The sequence below is a fragment of the Apus apus genome, chromosome 4 (genome assembly GCF_020740795.1).
Source record: "Apus apus isolate bApuApu2 chromosome 4, bApuApu2.pri.cur, whole genome shotgun sequence".
NCBI classification, from domain to species: domain Eukaryota; kingdom Metazoa; phylum Chordata; class Aves; order Apodiformes; family Apodidae; genus Apus; species Apus apus.
Genome location: NC_067285.1, coordinates 92,142,791 through 92,159,985, shown reverse-complemented (window position 1 = coordinate 92,159,985; position 17,195 = coordinate 92,142,791). Strand labels below are relative to the sequence as shown.

Sequence of the window (17,195 nt, the reverse complement as noted above, 5' to 3'; positions counted from 1 at the left end):
TAGGCTCTTTCTTTCAGCTCTCCTATGAAGATAGGCTGAGAGAATTTGTGTTGTTCAACCTGGAGAAGAGAAGGTTCTGGGGAGACCTCATAGCAACCTTCTAGTACCTGAAGAGGGCCTACAGGAAAGCTGGGGAGGGGCTTTTTTATAAGGGCTTGTAATGAGAGGACAAGGGCTAATGGATAAAAAGTGGAAGAGGGGAGATTTAGGTTAGACATTAGGAGGAAATTATTTAGTATGGGGTGATGAGATACTGTACCAGGTGTCTCAGGGAAGCTGTGGAAGCCCCATCCCTGGAAGTGTTCAAGGCCAGGTTGGATGGGGCTTGGAGCAACCTGGTCTAGTGGAAGGTGTCCCTGCCCGTGCCAGGTGGTTGGAACTAGATGATCTTTCAGGTCCCTTCCAACTCAAACCATTCTATGATGATTGTTGATACTGTAAATACTTAAAGTAATGCTATTCTTCATCAGCCATGATCTTTGTCAAGTGTGTAAATGTTGTGATTTATGAAGCCAAGGAAAGCTTTAATCTCTGTTATCACAGTGCGTGCTCTAGGCTCTTTCAGCTTTTTTGAAGATCCCTTCCACATTTTTCTTTCTCTCCTTAACTGTTACTACAGTTTAGATTATTAGTACTTTTCACAGAGAGTAATGTTTCATTACAATTGACACATAAGGATACAGAAATCAAGTAAAAGTCATCAAAATCTAGGAAATAGTCAAAATAAGTATTACAGGCTATTCCACGTGTACTTGCAAAGCAGATTTGATGTGACATTATGTTACTTGTTTTGCATACTGTGATAAACACTAAGTTCTGGGTGCTGTAGAGAGGTGGCATTATAATCTGTTAGAGCTAATGTCCCTTATACTAAAAATTTGCCTTTGGGCCTTCATTTATTTTATATCCCTGCAAAACATGTTTCTTAATTGCATTTTAGGTGCTACACTATAAAATCATGGGTCATATCAGGCTCATGAGGACTGTATTATTCCATGCAAACTGTGAAATAATTTTCTTGACATTTACTTACAAAATTAGGTTTTCATTTGTAGACTAAATAAATACAAACCTGCTTAGCTCTAACAAGAAGAGGTAAAAAACAGCAAAAAGAAGTCTGCAGTAAAATCTCATGTCATGTTTCAGTTTTCCTGAAGTCAGGAGGGGTGTTAAAATCTCAGTTATACCATCAGTAATCTTTTCCTCTGATAATGCTCATTAATTAACACTTTCTAATGCCTTCGTAATGGCTATATGTTACTGAGAAAAACAGCTTATTTATGGTACAGAAAAGCATAAATATATTTTGGTCTGTTTCCAAAAAAGACTGTGGGTATGTGCTTACAGTAGGATTTGGATAGTTCTGCCATCCTAAAAACCCTCTCCTCGTTTGCTGCAACTTTGACTACAGAATACATGCCTCTCTGTCAATTCCTCAGGTGCCTAATTCGTCTCTTTTTGCCAACGTTACCTTGATCTAATTTCCTTGACTCATCGTTTATCACTTAAATACCATCCCCAAATGGAAATTTAGAAACTAAGCAACACTTCTGATAAATACTAGAAAGATCATATGTCCCAGAAAACAAAGATACAGCCCCTTTTTATTTTTGAGGGTGCAGCATCCTTTCTTACATATGAAGCATACCAAAGAGGGCAGTAAGGATGCAAGAGAGTCCTAGGTTCTAACTCCTAGAGTTTGTGTCCAGAAGCCAGTGCCCCACACTGATAGGATGCTCAGTAAGGCACATCAAACAGCAGGAGTAGGAGAAGCTTTTCTCCATCAGCCAGCCTCCACCTGTGACATTCAAGACTGGATTTCAAACCCTTTCACAGTTTCTCCCTACTTGGGTGAGTGTTGTGATTATTTTACAAAGCAAGGGAGGTTTCACCACCATCCCCTCCTCTGAATGACAAGATTGATCTCCTTTCTGTTTCCAGAAAAGGTATGCTTCCAGCTTCCCATAGGAAGGGTAGTGATTTCCACAGACAAGATTATGTACTCCAGTCTGGGCTGGATACTGAAGTCTTTTATTAAACCTAACCTCTGTAGTTTGTTTTTCTACCCAGCTCCACTGTTAGAAAGTGTTACAGGACTTGTCAGAGAGTTAACAGGACTCAGAACTGCTGTAGATGTTACCTTCAAGGTCCTGGGATTTATGTAAGAAGAAAAATGTACATGCCTGTCAGGAAATCTCCCACCCAATTAAAAAAACTAACTAACAAACCAAAACAAACAAAAAAACTCAACCAAAGTGAGAATTACGTATTTGTTTGGAGGAGAATCAGAGTGAGTTGAGCAGCTCAAATCTATAGCTAGAGGTAGGCAAAATCTTCTCTTTCCCTTTTTTTTTTTTTTTAACTGATTTTCTCACCTGCACCCATGCTTGTGAAGATTAAAGACCCAGCAATGACAAACAGTGAAGGAAAAGGCAACAAAATGAACTAAACCGGTGCTTCATGATCTTGTAGAAGACAGGAGAAAGAGTGTGGAGGAAGAAGACCGTTGATATTTTCACAGCCAGGAGAAAGGAGAGTTCTGATGAAGCAAAGTGTGTCAGTGAAGTAGGTCATGAATTCTTCTGAGGAAGCACATTCAATCTGCATGATGGACTCTTAGCTCCTACCCACTATGTCCTGGGAAATTACTCATCATTGTTCCGTATCTCCCTACCACTAGGGAAAAGCTTTTGAAGTTGTATTTAAACACCTCAGTTAAATGCCCAGTGAAACTGGGCTGTAAATTGAGATTAGTCTGGAGTTACCAGAAAATACAGGAATGACTCAATGAAGAATTTTCTACTGCATAATTTATTTTTTTTTTACCAGAATATTATTGAAGCGGTTAGGGTCAGGTACTAATTCCAAAACCTCAGCTAACTTCTGTTGGAGCACAAAGAGGAACACAGCTGCAGTGCAATACCTGGGATTTCCCCACTCTAAATGACAGGCCTGCTCAGCACAGTATTTATGTTTTGCTGGTTCTGCTTCTGACATCAATTCCCTTCTTCATTCCAGTGCTGTTCTTTTGATTCCCTGTCCTGTTCCTATTTCCGTTTCACTTTGTTTACTTGTCAGTTCTACTATATTAGCATATCAAAGGCACTGAGTAATTGAACTGCCTTTCTCAATGCACATATTAACCGAAGAGGTGCCACAGATGTCCTCAGAATCTCTGTTCAGCTGTTCCTTAACTTTGCTCTCATTGCAGAAATGCCTTCATTTTGACCAGAACATGGAGTCCTTCCTCATACCGGCCACGTGAAACAGTATTCCTGCATTAAACACAGCCAAGTTTCAGAGGTGTGCTCTGAGCCTGGCCAACTCCATGCAGCTTGTATGAAGGACTTCTACCACAATCCCTACAATAATTTGCTGGTGTGCAGCGGGCACAGTTACAGAAGACTGCTCAGCACCGTGCTACCTGCTTTTCCCTGAGCAGTTTTCAAGGAAAAAAAAATGTGGCAGTGAGGTGCTGGCTTCTATAGCTTCCTTTTTGCCACGGTCCACTTTTTAAGTTCTAAAACTATGTATTTTAGCATATTTAGATCCTTACATGATGTTCAACTGATGTGTCCCCTTCTTGGTACAGCTATTATTTTCAGGCTCTCCTAAACACTGTATGTCAATGATAACAAGCTAGAATCAGTTTTCACCTTGCAGTGCAATGTACATTCACTCAGACTTCACTTTCCTCCACAGTTCCTCATTCCTTTTCTTTCTAGCACTATGCATGTCTCATCTTTTAAGTTTAACTTTAAAACTTTTCCATAAATCACAACCAAACAAGAAGAGGAGAAATACCTCTAAGCAAAATTATACAAGGCTTATTTTGTTATTTGGCTTTATGGATGCTCACTGCCATCATCCCAAATATTTTGCTAGCCTTCAAGCAAAATATTAGCAATATCATCTATAGCACCACAGTACACCATAATAAATGTATGTCCTCTACCATTTAACATCTGATTTGAAAAACTGTAAAGGCTTTCAAATAGTACTTGCATAGACCTCCATTTTATTTAAAAGCTCAGTTATGATGATACAGTCATACAAAGTGATTCTAGTATTCTGATCACATCAGAGTTCCTTTTTTTTGTGTTATGCTAGGAGGATGATCCCTAATATAGGATTATTTGCATAATGTTGTTGCAATGACAGGTAAGAGAGAAGAAAAAAAGTCCATCTTTTCATTTTGAAGTACTGCTTTTTGTTATCTACCTATAGTACAGTGGAGAGAGAACAGCACAAACTGTACCAGAGAAGCAGAAAAGTACACAGAATAATTCCAAAACAAATTTAGTTGATTAAGTGCAGCACATTAAAACCAGACATTTTGATATTGACATTTTAGTATAGTTAATAAAGGGCCCAGCTATGGATTTTCACTTGGGCAACTGTCTGTTGAATCCACTGGACTTAAATTCAAAAAAAGTGTAGCCTAATGACTTTTAAGTAATTCCTATACAAGGTGATTGCAAAATTTGCATCGCAGTGCTCTTCTGAGAGAAATTTGTGAGATTTCTACATCAATCTGAATGTGCAAGTGCTTGCAGTTCAGCATACTAGGAGTTATTAACCTCACTTGATTAAAGAAGGAAAAAAATATTTTGTTTAACTTCTATAGCACCAGAGTTCTAAAATTATAGGACTCTATAAATAGATCAGAACAGTAAAAATGTAGACATTTTGCTTAGCTGTCTAATTATTTGAAGCAACACAGCTCTAAGAGGGGAGCTACTATTTAAAATGATCACATACTAAAAATAATGTAAAAAAAATACTGAGTAATTTCATTTAAATTACTATTAATTCTAGTTACTGAACGTATTTGTTCCTTTATTCTGTCTCCTTGATGTGTACCCTAAATGAAGCTACTGGGAGATGTGAATGGGCAGCCAGGCAAACCCATCTTCCCCTAATGCCTCTCTCTTGAAGCAGTTTCTTGAAGGACTTGGGTGCTAGAACTTGTCAGAAACTGAAGCCTGGACTATATGAACTATCACAATTCTTTCATTTCTCCTAAGCAGTGGACAGACATCAGCTTGCTTCTGTCCACCAGCTCTTTGTCACTACTCCTCTGCTGTAGGATGCCAACTGCTCTTCATCAGAGCCAGCACTGTAGTTCCTGTGAACTCTTCATAATCTGCTCCAGGCAAAAATCAGCTAGGTTAGTTTACACAATGGGAAGTATGCTCTGAGCTGAGGTCAAAACTGAGGTGGTTTTGCCTGAAAGAGGTTTGGAAGCATTCATGTGCGCTGCCCTGATGTTTCTGCTCTGAGGCTTCAGCATCCAGCGTGGTGAGCTGCTTGAGTACCCTCTGCCAACACAACTGGATTCAGAAAAGAGGTCTGCCACCTCATGCTTTTATAATCAAGTGAAGCAGGCTTCTTGATTTTCAGAGTTTAGTTACAGCTAGAAAAGGTTCAAACAGCTTCTCATTATGGTGAGTGCTTTTAAAATAATGAATATTTAGATTTTTATTATTTACAAACAAAGTCATTTACATTTTTAAGGTACTACTGTATTTGCATTAGCATTACTTTACTAAGATATCTTTCTGATTCAAATCAAGATGCTGACACTGTTGCTTTCTCTCCACATTAAGAACATCTTCTCATTAACTCAGAATCTTTAATGAATACATTTAAATGAGGAAAGAAATAAAAACCCCTACTTTAAAGGAAGTAAGAGTCCTCACTCATTTCTATGGACTAAGATTTGAATGCAGCATTAAGCTGATGATCATAAATTTGAAAAATTTTGTTGAAATAATGCAGGAATGTCCTGTAACTCTATCTTCTATAAAGCTTTTCCCAATACTTTTAAAATAAAATAGTTATGGACAGCAAACTTTTAAAAAAATTTGTTCAGAGCTTCATAACCAATATTTTAATCCTCAGTTTTGAAGGTGAAAAATCTCCTGTGCCACAGTTTAAGAATTGACTTCCACAATCCTTTGTGTGCATACCAAATAGGTGCATTTAAGTACCAACATTTCTATTTGGTATTTGATCAAAACTGTTTTCCCTTGTTCATTCAGTGGACAACTACCAGGGCAAGACATTGAACATTTTTGCAACAAGGTGCTATGAGACACAAGCTGCTGTTTGTGGTTCTGCAACATTGATCTGTGGTATTACTAGTATAAGCCACATTATAATAATACCAATACGAGCTGTGCTTAACATAATATGAAATTTAATCAAATAGAACATGAAGTCTTTTGTTCCATTACTGTGGAAACTAAGAATAAAGCCAAGAAGTAAAGAATCCAGAGATGCATTCTTATCCTGAGTCCAGAGAAAAAGATTTCTATGTTAGCTTTTGCATATCAGATGAATGCCAACCTGTGACTAATGGGAATCAAAAATACACAAGTCAGTACTATAATAAGAAAATATGTTGGGTATTTTTTTAATTTCTTCTTTTGAATGCCTGTGTATTTTTATTAGCAGTTAATATTAAGAAAGACAATTAATCTACTTGCAATTTTACCAAGTCCCCATCGTAGGATGCAGCTCAGTACAGTAGCCTCAACAGTAATTCATCTTACACTGTATCTGCTTCCCTTCCTAGTAATTTCAAAGTCATTAAACTATTACCACACTATTTTTTACGAAATTCAGATCCTGAGGAGTTTTTTTGCATAACTAAAAAGAATAATTTAATCCCTAATTCCTTGCAAATATACAGGGCCTATTGGGAGAGAAGTACGGGAACATCCGAATACCGGGGGAAGTTGAGTCAGCAGAATTTGAAATGATCCTGGATGCTGCTGTAGAGGCCAAGCTAGAGACAAGGATTTTAGAAGAGTGGTACTGCAGGGATGAGAATGCAGTGCCACCAGCATATTACCTCAGACCAAAATCTGAAATGCTGAAGAACTACCAGAATACAGTAAGTCATAGTCACATCCTTACAAAATTCCCTATCAGGTACAGTGGTGGGTGGTCCCCAGGGCTAGGCACTTGCTGCTGCCTCTGAATTAGCTGCTAAATTCTTGTTGGCACTTGAGCACCTGGTGCTGTGATGCTCCTTTCCCATACATGGTGGAGGAAGCAGTTGCAAAACACCAAGGAACACATCGGGTCATGACTCCTGCGTTGATGACGCTCTTTGGTAACACCTGAAGCAAGTGGATTGTAGTCATTCATGACTGGTTGTGGTTAGTGGGACAGTTGTACACATTGCTCTTGCCTTCCCTGATGCTGGACTAGGGATAGCTCAGGCTCTCCTGCCCTGCTATTATGCCTTTGCTAGATTTCAATGAACAGGATTTGCAGAGGAAATACACATTTTGCCTGCTATCAGCATACAAGAATGCTCTTTAAGAGTCAAACAAGTGCTTAGGGCTGTCCCAAGTCAGATACCCTACTTCTAACTTAATAACTATTTCAAAAGAAGATTATTAAACACTGACAGTTATAATTTTTAAAGCAGGCATTTGTATATTACCCAAGGCTCAGATTTCAGTGTACAAAAAAAATCACGTCCTTAACAAAGTATTCGCAACATTTTGAGTCCATGGTCTTACTATACAAGAAAATTAAATTAAATTATTATACTGCATTCACTCACTGTGTCACAGAATGGTTTCTCTGTTGCATTAAAAAAACATTGAAACATTAAAAACATAGACAAGGAAAAAGTATAATGTGGATAATTCTGATGTATTTTTTGTATATTGATCACAAGGAAGAAAGCAAGTTTTTTAATTTTGCATTGCTTTGTGAGTGCTTACAGTATCCCTTTGAATAAAGCTTGGCTTTTTTATATGAAAACTTTGTTCCTTTCCTCAAACTACTAATCCATAGGAGGAAGTAAAAAGCTGTTTGTAACTTAAAGCTAACATAGAATTACATCTCATAAACTTACAGAAAGTAATAAAAGAGACGCAACTCTGAACATGTCAAGGAACAGTTGCTAGGGAGCTTGTCCTGGAGGCTGTTTTTTTTCCCTATGACACCATCCAGAAAAACTGGAAACCCTTTAAACACTTCACCTGCAGTAAGTAATGCAGCAGTGATGGCACAAGAGTGCCTTAGAGAAACCTCCATCATGGCGTCTGTGAGATACCATCTGAAAGGATTAGAGAGTTTATATTAGAGTTCCTCTCTGATGATGGTAAGATTACTGTTACTACAGCAATGAATAAATCAAAATGATGTCAGATATAATCCTCTTTTTCAAATATAGTAGCTAATATGAGGTGCTTAATTATTGGTACAAGGAACCTCATTTTCTATTTTGAGATCAAAGATGATGATTATTATTATTATTACTGCTAGTATTACTTCTCATTAAAGGAGCCATAATTTTAGCTGTGTTAATGCTACCTTATTTCCATTATTTCAGGCATCATTTTGTACTAATGTACAATTTGTACTAAAGTAGGAACTCAAAAAACAGTCAAAGTAGCGAAATTTTATAATTCAAAAATAGATTATCTGCAATATAAAATGTTGAACTCTTATTTATTTATTTATTTGTTTGTTTATTTTTAGTGTATGTGTTTCTCCATTACCATGGTATTTTTGACCTTGAATATTAGACTTTTACTTTTTGAACTTGTAAATGTGTGTATTACAACTACTGTTTAACTATGGGTATTTTTCAAAGATGGAATCTTCTTCAAACTCTATGAATGAGAGTAAGTGGCAAGATATATCAGAAGAGATTAAGAAGATTTTTAAGACTGCTGTGAAATTGCTGTATGAGAAAGGAAAAATGAAACACAGCCAAGCAAAGAGATATCTTTCCTCTGGTAAAGTTCAGACTAAATATTTCTATATATTCATTTATTATCTTTTCTTTCACCCTTTCCACAAACATGAAAATGCATTTCTGTTGGCATTTCTCATATCATTGGAGAGAGAAAAAAAAAAATATTCGTTGTGCTTGCTTGAGACCAAAACTCACACAAAAGCACCCAGGGATTTTTCTGTGCTTTTCCTGTTTTTTACAGAAAACAGATACATTCATTCAAGAGTCTGCATGCTGTGGGTGGGGGATGTTCTTGAACTGTTTATAAAGAAAAGATAACAGAGACTCTGTGTTCTCTTTTCATCCTCTAGCTATTGAAGATGAACTTGATTTTGCCTTGGGTAAACAAACACCAGCTTTCCTAAAGAAGTGTGTTTGCTACATTCGCAAAATTGCCAACATTGAGCGTTTTGTTAAAATTCCAGAGATGGGAAAATACATGGATGTGGTACACACAGCCGGGAAGTATCTACGAGATCCTGAAGCCCATGAGAAACTGATCAAGCTCAGGGATGAATTCATTCCTACCATCGTCGCATCATCCAATCTGAGAGTGTACACATCCGTCACTCACTGTGACATGAAACTGGGCTACTCCCAAGAAGTGGAGAACCATTACATTGAAGGACTTGGTAAACAGTTCTATGAAGACATGATTGATATCATCCAAGCCACAGTGCAGCAGAATTTTGACACTGAGACAGACTTGCTGTACGATGAAGTTCTTCAACATTCATCGCTATGTAAAACATACTCCACTTTTTATGAATACAGATGTGAGGCATTAAACATAGTTCACAAGTACATTCTACCTAGCAAAACAGGACACATTAACCCTCTTATCATATACGGAGGACCGTGCACAGGGAAGACTCTTTTATTAGCTGAAGTGGCGAAGAAGGTAAATAAATACTTTACATACTATGGTGATGTTAGGCGTATTAGTGAGCAACGGCCAACTTAGTTTTCATTCTTCCTTTTGTCAACAGACCCAGTATGGGCCCTCAATATATAGAACAAAAATAATAAAAAGTATAGCCTACACATTATTGTCCATATATTCAGAAAAAGACTTATCTTTCAGTAATAATGTCTGTATCATGTGCTTAGCCAAAACAAGAATACTTTAGCAGAGCTCTTAAAAACCTAATAGGAATCAATATATTTTTTAATTAAAAATATTCATTTTAGATGGATCTCATTCTCTTTTGTTCCCCTGAGGTCCTGTGAATGTGGAAACATCTAAACATCATATGCTGGCTTTAGTCTTATTCTCATATAAACAGGTCTTTCCAAGTCACGCCTTCTTATGTTCTCCTCAGAAGTTATTCTAGAATTAGTCTGATGCACTTGTTACAAACCTATCTATAATAACCTGCAACAATATCTATACTCATTTATCTGATACATGCTGTGTAAGTAATTGAGCTGAGTTCTAGATAGAGATGAGAGAAACACTTCATGCACAGCAGGACCAGATGCAGAAAAAGACCAAGCTGCTATTTCTAAGCCTAATTCTTCAGTAGAAGTCACAACTTTGAGTTCCCTGCTGGCTGTTTAGAGAATTTAGCATAGTGCACTGGGAAACAGCTGTATCAGCCAGAAGGAAATGAAGGGAACAGTAATGTTAAAAATCCCATACCTTTCCCAAATGTGACTTCCTGTAGATACACATTAGTTGCATATATGAAATTGGGATTTGCAACTCAAGATCTCATTTCAGATCTGAGTACATAAGTTAATCTAGAGACTCTGGTTATGCTTTTCTTTTAAAATATTCTGTAATAACTTAAAGTGAGATGGAAAGACTTAGCAAGTAAGAGAACAGAGTGCATTAGTCTGCATGGACTGAGAGGATTTAAAGCCACATTCCTCATTTACATGAAGTATGCTAACCAAAAAAACACCCCTTGCAGCAGTGTTTAAGAGCAAAAATCCTAGGCAAAAATAATAGGTAACCTGCTAGCAAAGGGCAATCTGCACTCTGATCCCTATCCTCCAAAGCCATCGAGGCTTACATTTCTACTCAGCTGGGAATCACTGTTAAACAACTTCAGGTGGCAAGCTGGTCTGCCTGGCCAAGGATAACATTGCTTAGTATCTCGGGAGCTCATTAATAAGAGAATCTACCTACTGACTTTCAGAGGTGAGACACGTTTTGCAAAGAGTACCCTGGGATTTATGGGCTACATTCTACTCATTCTACTCATGTCCCCTTAGACATAAGCCTTTTTTGTGGATCTGGGTCCTAGTGTTTTGGGATAATCCCTGTGCTAAATAAAGAACTCTGCCCATGAAAGCATTTCCATTCAACAAGTAACATTTTAAAACACTTCATTTTATATAGGCAATCACTATTTATAAACTCTGATACTGTTCTTTATTTAGATATTAACTAAATTATGCTCTATATTCTAGTCCTATTCGTGGTTGCAAGAAGAGATGGGACCAGATTCTGACCCTGTAGTAGTTATAAGATTTTTGGGATCCACAGAAACAAGTACAGATCTGAAGAATATACTTCAAAGCATTTGTGAACAATTAGCACTCAACTACCATTGCCTCATACAAAGTTACCCAAAAAAGATTCATGACCTCCGGGACTTGTTCATCAATCTCTTGAATGAGTCTTCATTCCACAGGCCACTGGTGATAATATTCGATGCCCTAGAACAGCTAACAGATAGTGATGATGGTAGGAAGCTTTGGTGGCTTCCCATCCACCTTCCCCGTTCAGTACGCATAATTTTGTCAACACTGCCAAACAAGCATGGGATTCTGCAAAAACTGAGGTGCCTTATTCATGAAGAAGATAACTACATTGAATTGACTGCAAGGGACAGAAAAATGTGTAGCCAGGTACTGAAACATCAGCTGCTGCGAGTTAAAAGAAAAGTAACATCAGGGCAACAAATCTATGTCAATGAAGCATTCTCCAAGTGCACACTGCCCATGTTTGTGAACTTAACCTTCAGAGAGGTCAGGAACTGGAGATCTCACAAAGATGTGGATGAGTCCTCCCTCTGTGTCACTGTCCATGAAAGCATAGAGCAGTTGTTTTGGTCACTGGAAAGCAAATGTGGATCTAGACTACTGTCAAGAGCACTTGGCTACATCACCATGTCCAAATCTGGCCTGAGTGAAATGGAACTTGAAGATATTTTAGCCCTTGACAACAGCGTAATGTATGAACTGAGTGAGAGTGTCAGAGAAAGTAACCCACTGAGAATTCCATATATATACATTGCAAGGCTTAAGGAGGGCTTACAGGGGTACCTGATAGAGCGACATGTGAAAAATGTAACGCTGCTTCTTTGGGCAAATAGGCACTTGCAGCTAATTGCCCAGAAATTGTACTTGCACAATGAAGATGATTTACATGAAATGCACACAGTCATGGCAGAGTATTTCCTTGGTGTTTGGTCAGGTGGACGAAGAAAACCTTTTTACAGCAATGACCAATACCTGAATGGTTGTCCTGACCTTGACAGCAGAGGCCTGAATGAGGATGAAAAGCACTGCATGGATCAGACTGCTTTTGACAGGCAGGCACCTGATCAGCCATGGGTCTTTCAGTGTAATCCTTTAGAGCCTGATATATTTTTTATCAATCACAGAAAAATGACAGAGCTTATTCATCATTTGACAAAATGTGGAAGAACAGATGATCTTCTGTATGGAGTCATTATGAACTTCAGCTGGCTGTACACCATGATTAGAATAGGGCAGTTTGATAAAGCACTTTCTGACATAGAGCTGGCTTACACCTACTCGCAAGAAAAGGAGCTGAAATTTCTGGCCAGTACCCTCCACAGTATAAAGTTCAAAGTAGTAAGATACCCAGGTTCACTCTCTGCTGAACTGCAGCAGAGGCTTCTCCCAGTAGTGAGTTCATTGCCCAAACTTAGACATCTCCTCTTAGAATGTGACAAGGATGGACCCAAGTACTGCTCTATTGTCCCTTTGCATTCCTCCATGGATGTGACTTACAGCCCTGAGCGCCTGCCGCTGTCATCCAGCTGCATGCACGTCATTGAGATTTTGCCCACCTTTAATCCCAGCACAATTATTGCTGCTTTAGAAAATGGCTCTATCAGCACTTGGGATGTAGAGACCCGCCAGCTACTAAGGCAGATTACAACAGCTCCATCTGTTATTTTAGGGATGAAGCTTACTAGTGATGAAAAGTATCTTGTAGTGGCTACAACAAAAAACACTCTTTTGATATATGATAACATAAATTCCTGTCTTCTGTCTGAGGTGGAAATTAAGGGGTCAAAACATTGTGGAATTGGGGGGGCCTCCAGTTTTATAAATGGATTTACATTATCAGTCAACCATGCACTTGCTTGGCTGGAGGCCAGCAAAGATGTTACTGTGATAGATCTGCTTTACGGTTGGCCTCTCTATCACTTCCACTGCTGGTACGAAGTGACCTGTGTGCAGTGTTCTCCAGACGGAGCTTATGCATTCTGTGGACAGTATTTGAACACCACGACCATTTTTCACTTGGGCAGTGGAGAGAAGCTGGCCACTGTGACCTCTGAATTTTCCAGTGGATTTGTGAAATTCCTTCTCATTCTGGACACAGCCCAAGAAATGGTGATGGTGGACAATGAGGGTAGCCTCTCTGTTTGGAATACGGAGGAAATTGCAAATCCCCAGCTTACAGATGACTTTGATTGCAGAAGAGAAGACAGTGAATTTGTCAGCATAGAGCTTTCTGAAGACCAAAGTGCAATTTTAATTTGTAAGGCTCTCAGCATTGAACTTCTTGACACTCGTGTGTGGAAGGTGGCTGAAAAGTTCAGAGCTAAACACAATGAGCGCTTTATATCTGCCGTGTTGTCCAAAAATGGCAACTGTATAATTGCTTCAATGGAAAATACCTCAGCCATTTTTGTTTGGAGAAGAGATACAGGACAGTGTATGGCAAGCTTACAGGAAATCTCAGGAACTATAGTCAGGCTAATTAAATCAAATCATCACAACATGCTGCTATCCTTATCCGCCAGTGGTGTCCTTTCTATTTGGGATATAGACATCATAACTGCTATGTCTAACATTGACAAATCTGGCAAGCCTATCCAAAGACTGGTGTTGCCAGCTAGAGGTGAATTAATATACACATTGGATGGATCAGATTCTGTCCATAAGTGGAACTTCAGCACTGGGTTTATTGAAGCTGTGTTCAAGCACGAAGGAATTGTTGAAAACTGTGTACTGACCTCTTCTGGAGAGATAATGGTTACATCCGATGATAAATGCAGCCAGTACGTATGGCACACTGTTAGTGGCGAAAATATCTTTCGCATTAATGGACAAAAAATCTCAGAGCTTATGATTACTCACAATGATCAGTTTGTAGTCTCTCTCTGTGAGCAAAATGCATCCAGAGTTTGGCGACTGGCTACAGGACATCGAGTCTGCAATATTTTAGTTGCCTTACAGAATGCATTTATAACAATTGCAAATACATTCGTAGTCGGAATGACAAAGAATAAAGTGTTGGCAGTGAGTCTCTGGACAGGCAGTATAACGAAGAAGTTTTGCTGTGATGATGGTGCAAGCATTGTGGATATTAAGCTGATACCAGACTGCCCAGACATTATAGTATTTATAACGTCTACTGAAACTGTGAACATCTGGAGCCTAACAGAGGAAGTCATCTGCAGACGCGTACAATTGCCTACCAATTTCTTCAAAAATTTGGAAGACTTTGAAATATCCCCAAATGGAAAGCTAGGAATTATAACCTGTGGTGATGAGAACATCAATGTGCTTGATTTATACAGTGGAAAACTTCGTGTGGTTCATGCTCCAGGTGTCATATGGCGGCAGAGGCTCTCTCGGGATGGCCGCTATCTTGTGTATATCTGTTTTCGCAGTGAAGAAGATGATGACAATGGTGCCGTCTCTAGTTTAATAGTCATGAGGCTAGCAGATGGCAAAAACATCGGTGCCTGTTCTCTTTATAAAACTCCCACTTTTCTTGCACTCTCACAGAGACATTTAAATATTATTATTGGATTTGATGATGGAAGTATAGGCACTTACACTGTAGTGGATCGAGTCGACGCTGCACTGAAAATCAAAATTGCTACTTCAAACAGCCGTCAGATTTTCAACAACACAACACAAGTGATTAGGCCAAAATGTCACAATTACAGCTTCAAAGGGACTGCAGACTGCATTTGGAGGGAATCAACAGAAGTATTTGCAAGGGATAGCCCCATTACAGTTACAGAGCCAGAGGTGAGTGAAGCAACACCAACCAAAAAACACAACTATTGCTATGAGAAAGTGTGCTCAGCCATAGATTGCAGAGGACACAGTTTTACTGCTGACAACTGAGTAACCATGTGGACTAGCTTATCTGAATAATAGTGTACATGCATAGATTTGTCTTCTGAATTCACATAAGAGCTAGTGTAGTTTTTGGAAGACAGACAGAAACAGCAGAGGGCAGAGCAGCTGTTTTTTCCTCAATAAATATTCTTACATTTATGTGAAAAAAAAAAAAAAAAAAAAAAAAAAAAAAGCAAAGATAAAGCAAATGGGCTGCAGGGGTTTTTTTTAATTTCAGAATACAAGGTTCAGTACAGGATTTCACCAGGGCCTTGATTAAAAATTTCTAGCAATATTATCAAAATTGTTCTGCTATTTCAGAAGTTAGGTGATCTTATCTGGGATTGACAAACTGTTTTAACTAGAACTAAAGCTCCACATTATCAGTGAGAAGAGGCAGACCACTCACTATTTTATATACCAAGTCACCTAGATGGGTCTATAGCTAACAGCCAACTTTATGCCCACTTGCAAAAATGTGTTTTTCTGCTTGATGGTGCAATGACAAGATGTCACCTGCCAACCTGGAACACTTGATACATTCCATCATCATTTGAAAAATACCTACTTTTTTGTTGTTATTTTAATTGGGATTAATCTTTGGGTTGAAAGGAGTAGGTGCCAGTCAGCTGATAAGTTTTTTTTCACCTCAGTGAATGGATTGAAAGATTTTTTATTTTTTTTTAATTGCATGCAGGGATTTCAGGTTTCTGTATTGTGGTAAAAATTATAAAAACCTATGTCATAAAAAGAATATAGAGTTTGGGGTTTTGGTTTTTGTTTGAGGATTTTTCTTATCTCCACAATGTGTATTAGTACAGGTCGTAATGAAAAATTAAAAAGAGAAAGGGCATTCCAGATGAAAAGGTAAACACATTAATTTTTTTATGTTAAAAGGTTGTTATCCATTTTGTTGAAACAAAGTCTGAAGTGTTTCCTGTGTCTCCAAAGTGATCTTAATAGAAAATTTTCAGACATGCCATGTATTAAACTTGATAACATTTGCCTTACTATCATTTCTGTTATTTCCCTTGATGAATACAGATCAGATGACCAAACGCTCTCGAGACTGCTTGTATATGTGCTGAAATACTCCACTAAATGTAAAGACTGTCCAAAGGTTCTTTACTGGTCCAATTTGCAATGAGTTTTTCTTACTTCCACATACTTACAAGGTTGACTTTCTGCTTTAGAACTGTTCTGAGACTTTTGTACAGTTTTACCAGTTTCAAGGCAGAAATTATCAAATAATGACAAATGCTTTTTAAAAAAATTGTATTTTGCCCAATAAAAAAAAAGAAACTGGACAAAATCTGAAAAAATAAGATTTTTCCCTCCTTACATATCTTAAAGTTGGCACACCTGTGGAAATTTTTTCAGATTATTTGAACAAACAAACAAATTTTATTTTTAAAATCAGAACTCCATATCACAAATTTCCAAGAAATGAATACTAAGCTAGAATTTAGTGTAGTGTGTGAATGTTCAGTGTACAAGCCAATATAGTATATTAAGTGACTTGAATGATTTTTCCTAACTTGTTTGCAACTAATAGATCATATTGAATGTTTTTATGTAAACTTTGTATTGCTGGGAAAACCTACCCAATCAAGAGATTTATATTTTCATAAATGTCAAATTTAGTTAAATTTTGTTACAGAGTTGTTAAATTAGAAATCTACTGCAGTCTTCAAATAATATACAGTCTTGTGTATGCATTGTTTGTACTAATAAACTAAGGAAACAGACTTATCTGTGTCCCTTAATTTTAGGGAAATCTCGCTATGGCATAGGGACACAAGGCATTTGCAGCTCCCATTAACCTGCATTTCAATCATTTTTAAGGGCTATATTTGTAAGGAAAAATTCCAGTGTAACCTACCCAGTAGAAAGCTCAGAAAAGAGGGGAGCACCTGAGATCCCACTCCCCTTCCAACTTTTGGAACTGCAGAAAGGAGTGGTGGGATCCACACATCCCAGAATCCTAAAGGTCCTAGAGGCAAGCTACTGCCACTTCCTTTCAAACACTGGGGATGACTTACACATTTCAGTCTTTAACTTCTTGTGCAATACTTGCATA

At 38.0% G+C, this 17,195-nt stretch overlaps 1 protein-coding gene across 1 annotated transcript in view; it reads left to right on the top strand.

Annotated features, from left to right (window-relative positions):
- NWD2 (NACHT and WD repeat domain containing 2) overlaps positions 1 to 16,804 on the top strand; it is a 52,952-nt gene extending 36,148 nt beyond the window's left edge. The window contains exons 4-7 of the mRNA XM_051619797.1: positions 6,698 to 6,901; positions 8,624 to 8,768; positions 9,079 to 9,668; positions 11,186 to 16,804. Coding sequence (XP_051475757.1) covers positions 6,698 to 6,901; positions 8,624 to 8,768; positions 9,079 to 9,668; positions 11,186 to 15,121 — 4,875 coding nt within the window. The 3' untranslated portion in view covers positions 15,122 to 16,804. The remainder of the gene's footprint in view (positions 1 to 6,697; positions 6,902 to 8,623; positions 8,769 to 9,078; positions 9,669 to 11,185) is intronic.
- Positions 16,805 to 17,195: the final 391 nt, after the last annotated feature.